The sequence below is a fragment of the Prunus persica genome, chromosome G4 (assembly GCF_000346465.2).
Source record: "Prunus persica cultivar Lovell chromosome G4, Prunus_persica_NCBIv2, whole genome shotgun sequence".
Taxonomy (NCBI): domain Eukaryota; kingdom Viridiplantae; phylum Streptophyta; class Magnoliopsida; order Rosales; family Rosaceae; genus Prunus; species Prunus persica.
The window spans coordinates 24,901,842-24,916,715 of record NC_034012.1 but is presented as its reverse complement, the minus strand read 5'-3'; the positions used below and the strand labels follow the sequence as shown (position 1 = coordinate 24,916,715).

General features: G+C 37.1%; 1 protein-coding gene across 1 annotated transcript; it reads left to right on the top strand.

Annotated features, from left to right (window-relative positions):
* LOC18778660 lies at positions 980–9,501 on the top strand. Its single transcript, XM_007211734.2, has 12 exons — positions 980–1,633; positions 1,946–2,271; positions 2,392–2,484; positions 2,591–2,681; positions 4,096–4,189; positions 4,774–4,859; positions 6,099–6,168; positions 7,446–7,549; positions 7,777–7,893; positions 8,208–8,284; positions 8,417–8,461; positions 8,592–9,501. The coding sequence occupies exons 1-12, from the start codon at positions 1,268–1,270 to the stop codon at positions 9,109–9,111; spliced, it is 1,989 nt and encodes a 662-aa protein (XP_007211796.2). The 5' UTR covers positions 980–1,267; the 3' UTR covers positions 9,112–9,501.

Here is a 14,874-nt window from a genome sequence, read left to right as displayed (position 1 = left end):
AAAGTCTTAATCCATGACTGTATTTTGTTTTGTGATGAATGTGAAAACAGAAGATATAAGAAGAAGAAGAAGAAGATAGATAGATAGATAGATAGATAGAATGGCTTACATAGCACAAGGCGTTGTTGCTTCTTTTGGGAGGTTGTGTCTGCAACGCTAACATGAAAAAGAAGTTGGAGCGTCTTGGAACTTCTTGGTGTGAGTTTTTATTTTTTTTTAAGGGTTTGGAGTGTTTTGGAATTATGGTAAAGTGGTAAGGGTATTTTTGAAAGTTATTAAGAGAAAACAAGAATGAGAATCGTATCGACTATTCTCCCATAGTTGATCTGATACTTAATTTTGAGGGGATGTGATTACGGATTTTGAGGTGGAACCTACTTATTTTTTCATTTCTGATTGCAAGTAAACGAAGGGGAAGTCAGGAATGAAAATTATTTCCTTTCCTCTCATACCCATTACTGATATGTAAACATGTACTAAGTATGTGCTAGTAAATATATCTAAAATTGGATATGAACTTGAAAATCACCCTATAGTTTTATATAATTTGTCCTATTATTAATACTAGCCTCTCTGCACGCGCTTCCGTGCATACAAGAGGTTTTTTTAAAAAAAAATTTAAATTTATTTTAGAATTAAAAAAGATAATGGATATTTGTGTTTCATAAAAATAGGATCCATTATCTGAATTTTCTTTTAATTTTAATTTTTTTAATACGAAAAATTGTGAATTTACCATATTATCCTCATTTAATTAATAATTTCAATTCTTAATGTTTGCATTAACCATGGACATTTTCTGGTATTTTGAATGTTTCACCATTCTCTACCTTTTGCTTTATATATATAGATTATTTGGAAAGCCAGCCAATGGGCAGGGCAGATGGGCCATGAACATTAGTCAGCGCGCAAAGTTTGAATATTGACCAATTCCCGGTCTGACTGACTGTCCGAAGTCCCTCTCTGAGAGAGAGAAGACGTCTGCTGAATTTTAACTCCTCCACCGAATTATGCATTTCTTCTTGTATTCCTTTTTTTAATTTTAATTATTCCAACTTCTAATAAAAAATTTAAAGCAACAAGAGCCAGCCAACCGGTCTACTCTCTCTGGCTGCTGCTTCTGCTTCTGCTTCTATTGGTGGACTTTTACTTTGGTGCCTTTTGGAATTGGGGTTTGATCACTTCATCATCTATCAAAATCCCAATCCCAATCGAAGAAGCTTCTTTTGCTGCTAGTGATTGTGGTGATAATCAGAAGCAGAAAAAAATGGGAGGGCTTTGTTCGAAGAAGACGAGGAGTTCGAGTGTGGAGAGCGCGGGTTGGGATGTGAATCGGCAATTTGATCAGAATCAGAATCTGAATTCCCGTTTGAAGACCAACCATGTGAGTGTGACTCTGCCGCCGCCCATGGATATTCATTTGCAGAAGAAACACAAAGCGGAGGAGGAGCCGCCTCCGCCTCCACCTCCACAACAACAACAAGAAGAAGAACAGTTTTCAGAGAAGAACGACAATCAGAATCCTCTTTTTTATGAGTCTGACGATGATTTCTATGATGGCATTCCGCGCTATCCCACCTCCTTCTCCCACAAATCCGGCTCTGTTCGCTCTAAGCAGGCCGCCGTCGCTAAGGTTGTTTCTTCCTCCATTTCTGATTCTCTCACAACCCATAGCTTACTTTACTACTCACTTAATATGTGTTGTTATATAAATAAACTGATTGGCTGCTGCGCATTTTTGGCATATAGGGGCTCAAATGGGAACTTAATTCCATTATTTCTTAGCTAATGATTCTATTAACTCTCTGTGGAATCACTTAAATGTTTTTAGAAAAATATTGTCATTTTACTTACATAAATGTTGTAATGTTGAAAACCCGTAATGGGTTCTCATAAATTTTGTAGAAGAAGCCCTTGTCCTTATATAGCTGTTACAATATTGCAGGTTTCTGAGGTGAGTTCACGTTTGGGCAGAGCTGGCACTCTTGGCCTTGGAAAGGCAGTGCAGGTCTTGGACACACTTGGGAGCAGCATGACAAATTTGAATTCTGGCACCGGCTTCGTTGCTGCAGCACCTGCCAAAGGCAACGAAATCGCAATTATATCGTTTGAGATTGCCAACACTATCGTTAAGGGTTCCAATCTTATGCAATCCCTTTCAAAAAGAAGTATTAGGCATTTGAAAGAAGTGGTGCTTCCTTCAGAAGGTGTGCAGCATTTAGTGTCGAAAGATATGGATGAACTGTTAAGGATTGTTGCAGCTGACAAAAGGTGGATACTGAATAGTGCCAAATACTTACCATCTCATTTTGTCCTGCAAATGAGTCAGCTTCAAATGATTTTTTATTTCCTTATTCTACCTTATAATAGAACTTTACCCTTCATTTATAGGGAAGAATTACAAATTTTTTCGGGGGAAGTGGTTCGATTTGGAAATCGCTGCAAAGATCCCCAGTGGCACAACTTGGACCGATATTTTGACAAGTAATATACTTGCCTCACATTATCTTTTGTGGCACCTTACTTCTTTTATGGAATGCCATATCCATGAGCCATGTTATTACTTGGTGACATCTAATTTGTTCTACAGAATCAGCAGGCAACTTACTCCTCAGAAGCATCTGACGGATGATGCAAACTCGATAATTCAGCAACTCATGACTTTAGTCCAGTGTACTGCTGTAAGTATCATCTTGTTTCACCAGGACAGAGCAATTTGTATTTCCTTTATGAGCTGCAGAATGGAAGTTGATTTGTTGAGTTATTAAAGTTACATACATCACTAGAGCAATCCAATAAATAGAGAAAAATAGTTTGCATTTCTGTAATCGTTTGGATGATTTAATGAGCTATTGATGGAGGGCTTGCTTTGCAAGGGAATGAGCAAATATGCCATTTACAACCTCTTTTCTTTTGTTTTTGGTTTTTGGATTTGAATTTTGGTTTTGATTGTTATATTTATTTGTTTTTATAAATAATTATAGCATATTTTACATATGTTTGTAAAATCACTAAATAAAAATGGGAAAAAAAAGATACTGAAAACCAACCAATGTACTAATTTGAGTAAAGGTGAACCAACTCAAGTAAATGCAACAAACCAGTCTATGATAATTAAACATGAAAACATTTAACAGGATGCAAGGAAAAACAAAAGTTTGTGAAACAATAAGGGGACATAGGAGGGCGACTTGATCAAAGAAGGAGAGCCTTTGCATGCTTATCTTCACATTGGGGTGTGTCGTGTAAATAGGAGGGTGAGAACGCTGACCATATATTTTACATTGCAGTTTCAATAGGCAAATTTGGGCTGTATTTTTAGAGGTTTTGGATTGTTTGGTTGGAAATAAATAAGGGGTTTTTGAGGGTTCAGAGGAGGAAATGGAGTTACTTTGGGATGGGTTTAAATTTTTAGCTTTTCATGCAGTTCAGCATTCTAAAGACTTTCCTTTTCATTTAATTCTTCTTCATTTGGGGGAGTTCTGTACCGTGTAATATATTTTTCTTGTTCGAGGATCTTAAGTTATATTTGATTGACCTCTCGCCAATCTTTCACGTATATTCCTCTCATTCTATCAGTAAAATGTTGGTTTCTTATAGAGAAAAAAAACATAAATACATGTTGCCCTACTTTCCAAGAAATGTTTATTTCCTTTCTCTTGAAAGATGCTCTTCTTTCATTCAGCCATCCGCGGCTGCCGTCTGGTCAGAAACTAGTTCATCATCACTAGTCATTGTTTGTAAGATGCCACAACCCTTGCACTTAAAGGGCATATTTATGTTTGTTGCCCTGTCGTGAGTGTTGGCTGCTAATAATCTAATTTCTTAAGTTAAGAATCTGATGGTTTGTAACTATCAATTAGCTCAAATTAAGAGAAACCAGTTTTAGATGTTTTTACTCACTAATAGTGAGATATTAGAGCATCTGTAAAGGTCATTTGAGGTATGGGGTTTTTTATTCTAATTAATAAATGAGTACTTTAAGAATGTTTCTTCCTTTTCATCCTCAAATACTGTATCCAACATTGAGCTTGGTGTTCAATTTTATGTTATTTGATTTCTGAAAAGCAAAACATCAATATGCTTTAAATGCAGGAATTATACCATGAGTTTCATTCATTGGACCGTTTCGAACAAGACTATGATCGCAAGTGCCAGGAGGAGGATAATTCACTTTCTACTCAAAGAGGTGATGAAATGCTTCCTATTCTTATCTTTTGGACATTTATTTGTACAGGTTGAACTGTTGCAGAACTGACTAGATGTATAGATCATTTTGAGGAGTTAAAATCAGTTAGAAAGGCATTCCAAAACAGTAGAATGCCAAAAATGACAAAATACTGCAAGACATTATAATTAAACCTGAAAAATTAAATTCCCAAAATACTACATTAGAAAAGTAAATTTTATTCTTATAAGCAGCCTAAAATAAGTAAATGTCTTTGTTGGCCCATTGTCATTAAGGTCTTGAACAGAGGTAAAATTTATTTCTTTTCACATATTTTGTTGTCTCCTATTTCTGTCTTTCCATTTACTTTGAGCGCAAAAGTGACTAGTGGATTTGTTTTCTTTGTATTATGTGCAATATGTAAAAGAGAGATGAATCTTATACTTGAGACCCTAGATTCTATCACCATGTGCTACTTTCTGTGTGCATGTGAAAGTCATGATTTAGGCTCTGATGAGTGGTCATTGTTTTCAATATTGATTATTGTAGCAGAGTCACTTAAGCAAGGCATATTAATTTTTAAAATTTTTCTGTTCATCTCATAGGTGACTTGAGGGCAGAACTAAAAAGCCAAAGGAAAGTGGTTAAAACTTTAAAGAAAAAGTCGCTTTGGTCCAAAAGTTTGGAAGAGGTAACCATGGAAAAACTTCATTTAATTGCTATTTTAGACACTGATTTTTATTTTGTCTATCTTTAGTTTTCCGTGACCTGTCTTTTCCCGTTATTGCATTTATATATTGCTGCTTTCCTATTATGCACTGTCTACTATCTTTAAAAGTTTCAATCTGTGCAATGCTAAAATGATATTGATAATTTATCCTTTGGTAATAAATATATATGACAAGGAAAATATGAGTGTACTTCCTAAGATATTTCTTTTATTTGTCAGAAATGAAAAAATTATTTAGTACTCTAATCCCCAGAGTAGACAGTATGAGCTGGGCTTAGGCCTTTTGTTTTGTACTGTGTATATGTTTTTATTTTGTTTTTCCTTTATTTAAATTTAAATGACATTGATGAAGTATTCTTTCAACAAAAGCTGACATGTGCGGCACATGGCTTGATTTAACAAAAATGTCAATAGAAACGGACCGAGGTGATGTATTGTGACAAAATTCAGAGTTTGGATCTAACAGTCATTTATCTTTTGAGGGTGGAAATTGGGCATACCACATATTTTAGGTGGTATTCGTGCAATTTTCCCAAAAGAGTATGACTTATCTGTTAATATTTCTTGTTCTGGGGAGACTCTGTCCCCCCTTTTAGGTAAACTCAGATATACTTTGCGCCATAAATTTTGACTGCTAATTGCATTTCAGAGCACATTACAAATGACAAAAAAGTTCTACTAAAGATAGTTGAATCATAAATTGGAAATCTTAGCACATATCCAAAAGAGTATCCAGGGACAAATCTGAGCCACCAAATGAGGCCCACAATTTTAGGCAGTATTATGCAATTTTCCCAGAAGAATATTGCTTATCTGTTAACATTTCTTTTTCTGGGGAGACTATTTCCCCCCTTTTAGGTAAACGCAGATATACTGTGTACCATAAATTTTGACTGCTAATTGCATTCCAGAGCATAGAACAAATGAGAAAAAAGCTATACTAAAGATAGTTGAATGATTATAAATTGGAATCTTAGCACATATCCAAAAGTTCCGTCTGCCTGAAAAGATCAAATATGTGGCCATTGGGTTTTTGGTTTCATCTTTTTTGGCACTGCATTGTTAATATCGCTTTGCCATATGATGTTATTTTTGTTTTTGTTTTTGGTTTCTATTTCACTACTACATTGAGTAAGGAAACAAGGAATAGCATACAAGTAACAGTTTATACTCTGTAAAATCTAACATTTTGAAATACAGGTGATAGAGAAGCTTGTTGATATCGTCCACTTCTTACATCTAGAGATACATGCTGCCTTTGGTAGTGCTGGTATGTATCTGTTAAAGGTCTTAAACTATGCATATAGCCTTGTTACATGATTCATCTTCATCTTTGAACAGTATATTGTTTAAGGCTCCAATAGCATTTCTAAGTACTTTAGCATGTAATTCACGATCATATATAAGATTTAGAGTATTCATATGTAAGAATTGCTACTACTGTGTAATCCCAATTTCTATTTTAGCTTGTTCAGAATACAAATTCCAACTCCGGTATGTCAATCCTTGCACCACAATATACAATATCCTGGCTTGCCAATTGGTTTTGGTTGGATGCTCTTAGTTTTAACATGGTATCAGAGCGCACAATTCATCCTTATGTTAGACCTTGTTTGGCCACACATGTGTGCATCACATCACCTGATATAGTTGATCCATGTGTTTGGTTCAGCCAGGCCATATGTGAGGAGGCGTGCTGAGAATATAAATCTCACATTGAGTATTTCAAGCCTTGCACCACAAGACATAATATCCTGGGCATCTCCACCCATTTGCAATTGGTTTTGCGTTGCATGCTCTAACTTTAACATAGCTTTTGCCACGTTTTTTTGCTAGGTTATTATGATATGTTGTTTTTGGAAGTTTGCATTTTCTTAAAATTGCAAGTCTATTAATCCTTGTTTCATACTGTTTGTCTCAGCAGTACATTGATAAATTCAAACAATGTTAAAACCAATTGCCAAAGACAATCTCTTTTGAACACAAGTGTCCAATATTATATAGGGTACACAAGTTGTAGCACAAGCTAGAAAGACGTAGTTCAAAACTTTATTCATTTTAGAGAGTATGATTGTTGATCCTGGTAACAGTTCTTGTCGGTATGTATTGTATTTTACCCTAAATCATATAAATCTATTACGCACTTAAATTGTACAATATATGTATATATATATATATTGACCTAGTAGATAATTTGATTAAATAAACTTTTGAAGATTTATTCAGTATCTTTTCCTAATATTTCTGTCAGAAAATTTGAAAGTATTGTCTATTTTTTTCTTTATTTCAAACTTCCGCTGACATCAATATTTAATACCCTGCTTCAGCTTAATGATTCTTAAGCTTGTGCTTGTTATATTTATCGAGTTTGAGCGAAGTTTGAAATCTAGTTAAGCCCAAAGAATTATTGCTTACGTTGTTTTAATAGTTAAGTTTGTGGTTCAATTTCATCTTACTTCGATGGAAAAACAAGCCCATCAGAGAGTTAATTTGGTTAGGTTGTTTGGACGAACTAGTATTAGGAGACTTATTCATTTACATATGCAGATGGTCATAAACCAGTGGAGGGACCTATGAACAGTTATCAAAGATTGGGACCAGCTGGACTTTCTTTACATTATGCAAATATCGTCCTCCAAATCGATAGTCTTGTGAGTGTACTATCTCTCTTCTTTTTTCTCGTTGTGCATTTTACATAATATTAATGAAAATATGAAGTTATACTGTTGCAACAGTTACTCTGGTTGTTTTGACGTATTCTAATTCAACCTGAGGGCATTTAAATTAACATGGAACAATGTTGGGCAAGGGGATGAAATTGTTGGTCTTCCCTAAAGCATAAATTTGATTTTTTCTGATTCTGCTTTGGTGCATTTAGGTAGCCCGGTCAAGTTCTATGCCTCCAAATACAAGGGATACATTATACCAGAGCTTGCCGCCTAATATAAAATCATCTTTACGCTCCAAATTACAGTCTTTTCATGTTAAAGAAGAGGTAATATTTCATTTGTGTAGCTTTAGCTATATATACATAATATATTCCTAAGGAAATGTTCTCTTGCCAGATTGTGAATTTGGACCATTGATCAGGTTGTTCTTGTTTGAATGTTCAAATTCGGTAACAGAAGTATTTGTATGCAAGAGAACATTACCCTATAGTCCTATATCTCGTTTCATAATATGACCTAGAATGTGAATTACAGACTTTTGATTGTTGCGGACAGGCTGTGTACTTTGGGTTTTGTGGCAAAACATTCTTTGAAGAGAATTTGTATCCACTAAACTGTTCGACTAAATTGTTTTCTGCAGCTCACTATTGCAGAAATCAAAGCTGAAATGGAGAAAACTTTACACTGGCTTGTTCCAGTTGCTACAAACACAGCCAAGTAAGATGGCCAGCTGTTCTGCAAAACACCTGTATCTTTTTGTGTTTGTGAAACTCTTTTGCAGCTGTAGTTTACAACTTTCTTTGTTATTGATCATCATTTTGTTGATTTGGTTGCAAAAACTAATAACAGAGCTCATCATGGTTTTGGCTGGGTAGGAGAGTGGGCGAGTAGTGGGTGAGTAACAATATACTGCTTGTTTCTTACTTTGACTTTCATCATTTGTCCTTTATTCCTTTCTTGTTTCTTTTGGGGTTTTTGATGGTTTTTACTGTTCTTTTAGTTAACCATATTTTCGGTTATGCAGTTCTGGGGCGAACCGAAAGGCAGCTTTGCAGACTGATGTGATTCGAATTGAGACATTCCACCATGCAAATAAGGAGAAAACAGAAGTCTGTATACTCAAACTAGTCTTGTGGCTTCACCATTTGGCTTGTAAAAGTAAGTCTGCCGCCAATAATGGGGACATGAGGTCACCTGTCAAGTCCACAGCTGGCACACCCCTCCCGTTGGCAAATAAGCAGCCCAAGGACTTGCCTATCAATGTTCAGTCAAGTGTGCTAACAACTGAAGATCAGGAGATGCTGCAGGATGTCAGTAAAAGAAGACGGATTCCAGGAATTAGTAAGAGTCAGGACTTTGACACTGTGAACTCTAGTTTGACGGAGCACAACAGATTGAGTAAGAGTAACAGCTACTCACCTAGGCGAGGAAGCAGGAAATTGTTACCGTTCAGTAGGCTCTCCTCTGGGGTTCCTGTCATTGATTTCGGTATTGATAAGGAAAAAGCATTGGATGTAATTGATAGAGTGGACTCACATAGATGAATTACAGAGTGTTATAGATGTAAATCCACTGGAAGTGTAGTACATGCGGCAAGGGCGTTCATTTTGGTGATATTGGGTGCACGGCATCGAATTAAATGGGCTAAGCATGATTTACCTTTGAAATTGTACCACTTCGAGGGACATTTACTGTGCATATTTTCACCATGCTTATAGTGTGTCATTGCAGTGAGTTGTTTGTGACTACTTTCCTCGATGAGGTGTATAGAGCTGAAGAAGGTTAAGTTTGCGCAAACTACATGTTCATCGTTTGTAAGTTTTATTTCTTCATTTATTTATGAGTTATTTACACTAACATCCCCTGAGATTTCTTGTGTTTTCACAAACCCCTTCGGGTCTCAAAAATTACATGAAAACGCTCTTGAGGTTTCAGTTTGTTTTCACAAAATCCATTTTCATTGATTGTTTGTCCAAAAATTAATGATTTTATTGAAAAAAAAAAAAACTTATGCAAATGACAAAATTAAACTCAATGAAGTATATGCAATCTAATCTCAAAGGCAAACTTTGTCATTCGGATAAATTTTTTGGTATAAAATCATCAATCTTTGGATGAAAAATCAATGAAAAAGAGTTTTGTGAAAACAATTTAAAATCTCAGGGAAGTGTTCGTGTAATTTCTAAAACCTCCGAGTTTTGTGAAAAAGTCAAAAATCTCAAGGGGTGTTAGTGTAAATCTCCATTGTGTATACCTTACATGTACGTGTGACATATTGCACTAGTGGATGCTGTTTTTCCCTCTCTTTTAATTTTCTCATAAATTAGGAAAATAGTTTTTTCTGTTCAAACCCAAAAATCATTTGAGTTAGGCTCCGTTTGGGATTGCTTTTTTATTTTTATTTTTATTTTTATTTTAATTTTTATAAAAGTGACAACAATCCCAAACTGGGCCTTAACCCAACAAAACTTTTAAATCTTTGAAATCCAATTATACCCTTACCCAAAAAATTAAGAGGGAAAAAAAAAACACGCGCGCCCGTGACACACAAACCCAGCAAACCAATTATGACGCAGAGAGTGTGAATTGGATGATGGAACATGTGAGGAATAACAAACCCCAAATATTGGATCATTGGCCATGGAAGAAGTAACTCTAGTCTCTGAAATTGATAATACTACCAAAATTTTGCCCATCAATGATATCACTTCCACTGCCATAAGCACACTACGGAGTTTCTTCAATGGGGAAGTTTCAAGGACTTTTCATTTATTATTATTATTATTATTATTATTATTATTATTATTTTATATTAATTAATTATAATTTTAAAATGAAGAAAAATATGGATCATATGCCAAGCATGTTATTTTTTTAATAGAAAAATTAGATGAAATTCGAAAAAATTAACGGCAAAAGTAGTCAAACAAAATAGGTAGAATATTTTCAGATGTATTTCATTCTTCAAAATGAGGTTTTTATAATATAAGGTTGTAACCTTAGTAGGGTTATACAAGAAAATAAGATAAAATCATAATTACACAATATCTATACAAAAGGAAAGAAATAGAGTCCTAATAGACTAGGAAATAAATCTCCTAATTAAGTTAGGATCTCGCTAACACTCCTCCTCAAGTTGGAGTAAAGATGCACGAGTTGAGAAAGACAGTAGTAGACACAGCTTTTGTAAGTACATCTGCTAGTTGACATTCGGATGATATAAACGGAAAAGAAACAATCTCAGCATCCGCCTTCTCTTTAATAAAATGTCGATCAACCTCCATTGCTTTGTACAATCATGTTGCACAGGGTTATGAGCAATTGCAATTACAGCTTTGTTATCACAATACAAATCCATGGGTTTCTGGGGCGCAAACCTAAGATCTCTCAACAATCTCCTCAACCATAATAACTTGCACACACCTTGAGCCATCCCATGATACTCAGCTTCAGCATTAGACCGAGACACCACTTTTTACTTTTTACTCCTCCAAATAACAAGATTACCACCAACAAATGTGAAATACCCAGACGTAGAATGTCTATCAATGACTAAATCAGCCCATTCAGAATCCGTATACCCTTCCTTATCTGTATGACCATACTTGGAAAACATTTACCAGGAGTTACTTTCAAAAACCTCAAAATACGCATCACAGCACCCATATGATTTTCACTAGGAAAATACATAAATTGACTCACTACACTCACTGCATATGCAATATCAGGACGTGTATGAACTAAATAAATCAATTTCCCCACAAGTTGTTGATAATGCTCTTTATCAGTAGGGAGTTGATCAGGATACAACCCCAACTTATGATTCTGTTCACTAAGGGTATCAATTGGTTTGCAATCCAACATTCAAGTTTCTGCAAATAAATCCAAAACATACTTTCTTTAGGACAGAAAGATACCATGTTTAGATCTAGCAACTTCAATTCCAAGAAAGTACTTCAAATCACCCAATGATTCCATGTCAAACTCGGAAGCCAGATACTTATGAAGATTTTGCATGTCTGCCTGATCATCTCCAATTACAATCATATCATCAACATAAATAATTAAAGCTGTTAATTTACCTTTATGACCCTTTAGAAACAAAGTATGATATGAGTGACTCTACACATACCCAAATTTCTTCATAGATGTTGCAAACCTCCCAAACCATGCTCTTGGAGACTGCTTTAATCCATATAAGGATTTTCGCAACTTACACATAACGCCCTCCTTGTAGGTCCCAGGAATACCAGGAGGAAGATCCATGTATATTTCTTCCTTAAGGTCACCATGTAGGAACACATTCTTTACATCAAACTGTAATAATAAGGGCCAGTCAAGATTAGCAACCAGGGACAAGAACACACGTACAGTATTGAGCTTTGCTACTGGAGCAAAGTTCTCCAAATAATCCATTTCATAGGTCTGAGTATAACCTTTTGCTACCAATCTAACCTTGTAACGGTTAATGGAAACATTAGTTTTATGCTTCAAAGTAAACACCCATCTGCACCCAACAGCTTTCTTCCCTCTTGGTAAAGGGACTAAATCCCAAGTTTCATTCTTGTTCAAAGCTTCCATTTCAACATTCATAGCATCCACCCATCTGCGATCAGAAAGAGCATCTTACAGCTTAGTTGGTACACATACACTAGATAATTGACACAAATATGATGCATATGACTTAGACAAACGATGAGTTGACACATAATGGCTAATGGGATATTTAGACTTAGCATGTATATTAGGAGAATATTGTAATTTAGGTTTCCCACGAGTGGTTCGTGGGGGTAACTAATAAGTTGACACATATAGATCATCAAAAATTACTGCACTTGATTCACTACCATGAGTGGATTGGGGTACTGGCAGGGCAGAAGGGGGTATTGCATCGAGTTCATCCATACAAGAATCACTGTCACTATTGTCATATACAGGCGACCGGTTGCTTGCTTCAGTGTGACCGGTCGTTTTGACACCGAGAGCACATGCTTCATCTCCAGATATAGGCGTCCGGTTGAGTTCCAAAGGACGACCGGTCGTTTCATCTTTAGATATAGGCGACCAGTCGCTTGCTTCAGTGCGACCGGTCGTTTCCTTCACGAGAGCAGTATCTTCAAACACATCATTATCCAATTCAAGTCTAAGATTCTCTAATCCAAGACTCTCCAATTCATTCTCCCTCTCCCCCTGAATTGGAGAGGAGGGAGAAACATATTAAGACACTTCTTGATGGAAAGTCATGTCCAAAGTAACATGTGTGAGAGCAATTATTTTCGTCTCCAATTATAGCACGCCATGCCGAAAAGAAGAATATCCCTTAAATTAATTAATTGAACCAATTTATTTGGCCAATTAATTAAATTGGGATAATATCTTAATTATATGACATTATCTTTATTTAATAAGACAATATCATTAATTTAGATATTATCCTAATAAGGAGATATAATCATCACCAAATTAGAAGATTTGGATCCCAATCAAATCCTTAATGGACTCAATCTCTACAATTTGGGGAAAGAATAAACTCCTTCCTAATAAAAGTTTTATTCCCTACGAAACCTTAGCCTCTGAGGCTCCTATAAATAGATGGCTTCATTCATCATTCAAGGTGCTTCTAAACCTAGCTCCAAAACCCTGCAATAATACCCGAGATCTCTCTCCCCTCTCTCCCCTTGCCGGTGGCAACCCCATTGCCACCACCCACATTGCTCTCTTATCTCCATATTTTCTCCACATGGCTCTGGCCACCCGGTTCTCACCCTAGAGACATCTCCGTACTCTTTTTTAGCTATTGTTTCACCTAAATTCAATCGAACTAACTTAGGCATTGGAGGGCTTTTGGCCAACACCCCCAAAGTGTGGTCTATTTACTCTGGGTTTTTTTTACCAGAATCTAAGAAGATAGAGAAGGAAGATTGAAGGTTGAAGAATCATAAAGCGAATATTCTCCCGCGAGATTATTTGTACAAACATTTTGTGCTTTCATTGAGAGCACGAGTTATACTCAACGTGTGCTCTTAAATCAAAGGAATTTATTTCCTCCATCTTCTCATTCAATCAATGCCTTCCAACCAACAATGGCCGGAGGCAAACATACGAGGAGCAAGACTGTGGCAATGGCTCAATCCACGACTGCCCAAAGCCACTCCTCCCACGATCCCGCGACTGCCCAAAACCTTGCTACAGCACCACAGTCGCCACCCTGTGTGGCTGGAACCATTGTTCCACCTACTGGAACCGTAGTTAGGACCACCACACCGGCCCCTGCCGCCATCATACCGTGTCACAGCCCCACAACCGGATCTACCTTGCAAGGACCTATGGTTGGAACAAACGTGCACCCTCAAGGATCCAACGCCATGCCCTTGCTGCCACACCACCATGCGACGGGATCTAGCAATCCCCCGCGCGGCATCGCGATTGGATCCGAAGCCCACTATCACGGCGCTGCCGCCGAACATGGTGAAACCACTCATCACGGTAGACTGACTACCATCACCGACTCTGGCCTAATCCTGGAGCAACTTCAATCATTCCCTCCATTGCCTCTGAGCTCCAAGTATGCTCCCGTGTACACCTCCAACTAAACCCTAGCTTATGTGCAATTGGGCTCCACACAATTCTCTCCTCCTGGTCCACGAAGTCAAGTAGTCCTCAATTTGAGAGTTTACCAACTAACTTAGAGAATGGACGACCAAAATGACTTGGTGAGGCAGCTCCTTAACCAAATAAACTTGGCTCAAAACCTTGGCCTTGAACAACAGGGCGAAGAGAGAAGGATGGACGAAAGCGCTAATGGGCAATTCGATAGGTCCTAAGCAGGTCGAGCAAGAGTAAGTAGACAAGTAGAAGGACAATAACGTTGTCAGCTTGCTGACATGTCACAAGCATCTGCAAGCCATACTCATAGCAGACGAAGCCTCCCATCTAGATTGAGTTTGAGGACCACCGCATGTGAAAGGCTGGGATGGCGACTTGATATCCGCCCTCGCCTGGGCCCGCAGGAAATACTCATGAAAGTCTAGGCCCTCAAGGAGGTCAACCTGATGACTCTCACAATGAGGATCGTGAAGAAAGACGATCCACTACCCACTCCTGAAGAACCAATTCCCGTCGACAATATACATGGAATCCCTCGCAAGCACAGTCCACCAACACAAAGACTAGGTGGGACAACTGAGAAGGTCGACCTTTATGAGCCAACGAGGAAGTCAATCAGCATCGCCCAAATCATGAAGCTTACCCACGTGACCCACAATCCATGCGCGCAGAGGATGTTTAAAAGCCTGTAAACAACCAGT

Excerpts from the sequence above, each read along its gene's own strand:
- LOC18778660 (XM_007211734.2), top strand. The coding sequence starts at position 1,268 with ATGGGAGGGCTTTGTTCGAAGAAGACGAGGAGTTCGAGTGTGGAGAGC. Across the intron at positions 7,550-7,776 it reads TCCTCCAAATCGATAGTCTT|GTAGCCCGGTCAAGTTCTAT; the intron begins GTGAGTGTACTA and ends TGGTGCATTTAG. Across the intron at positions 8,285-8,416 it reads GTTGCTACAAACACAGCCAA|AGCTCATCATGGTTTTGGCT; the intron begins GTAAGATGGCCA and ends AACTAATAACAG.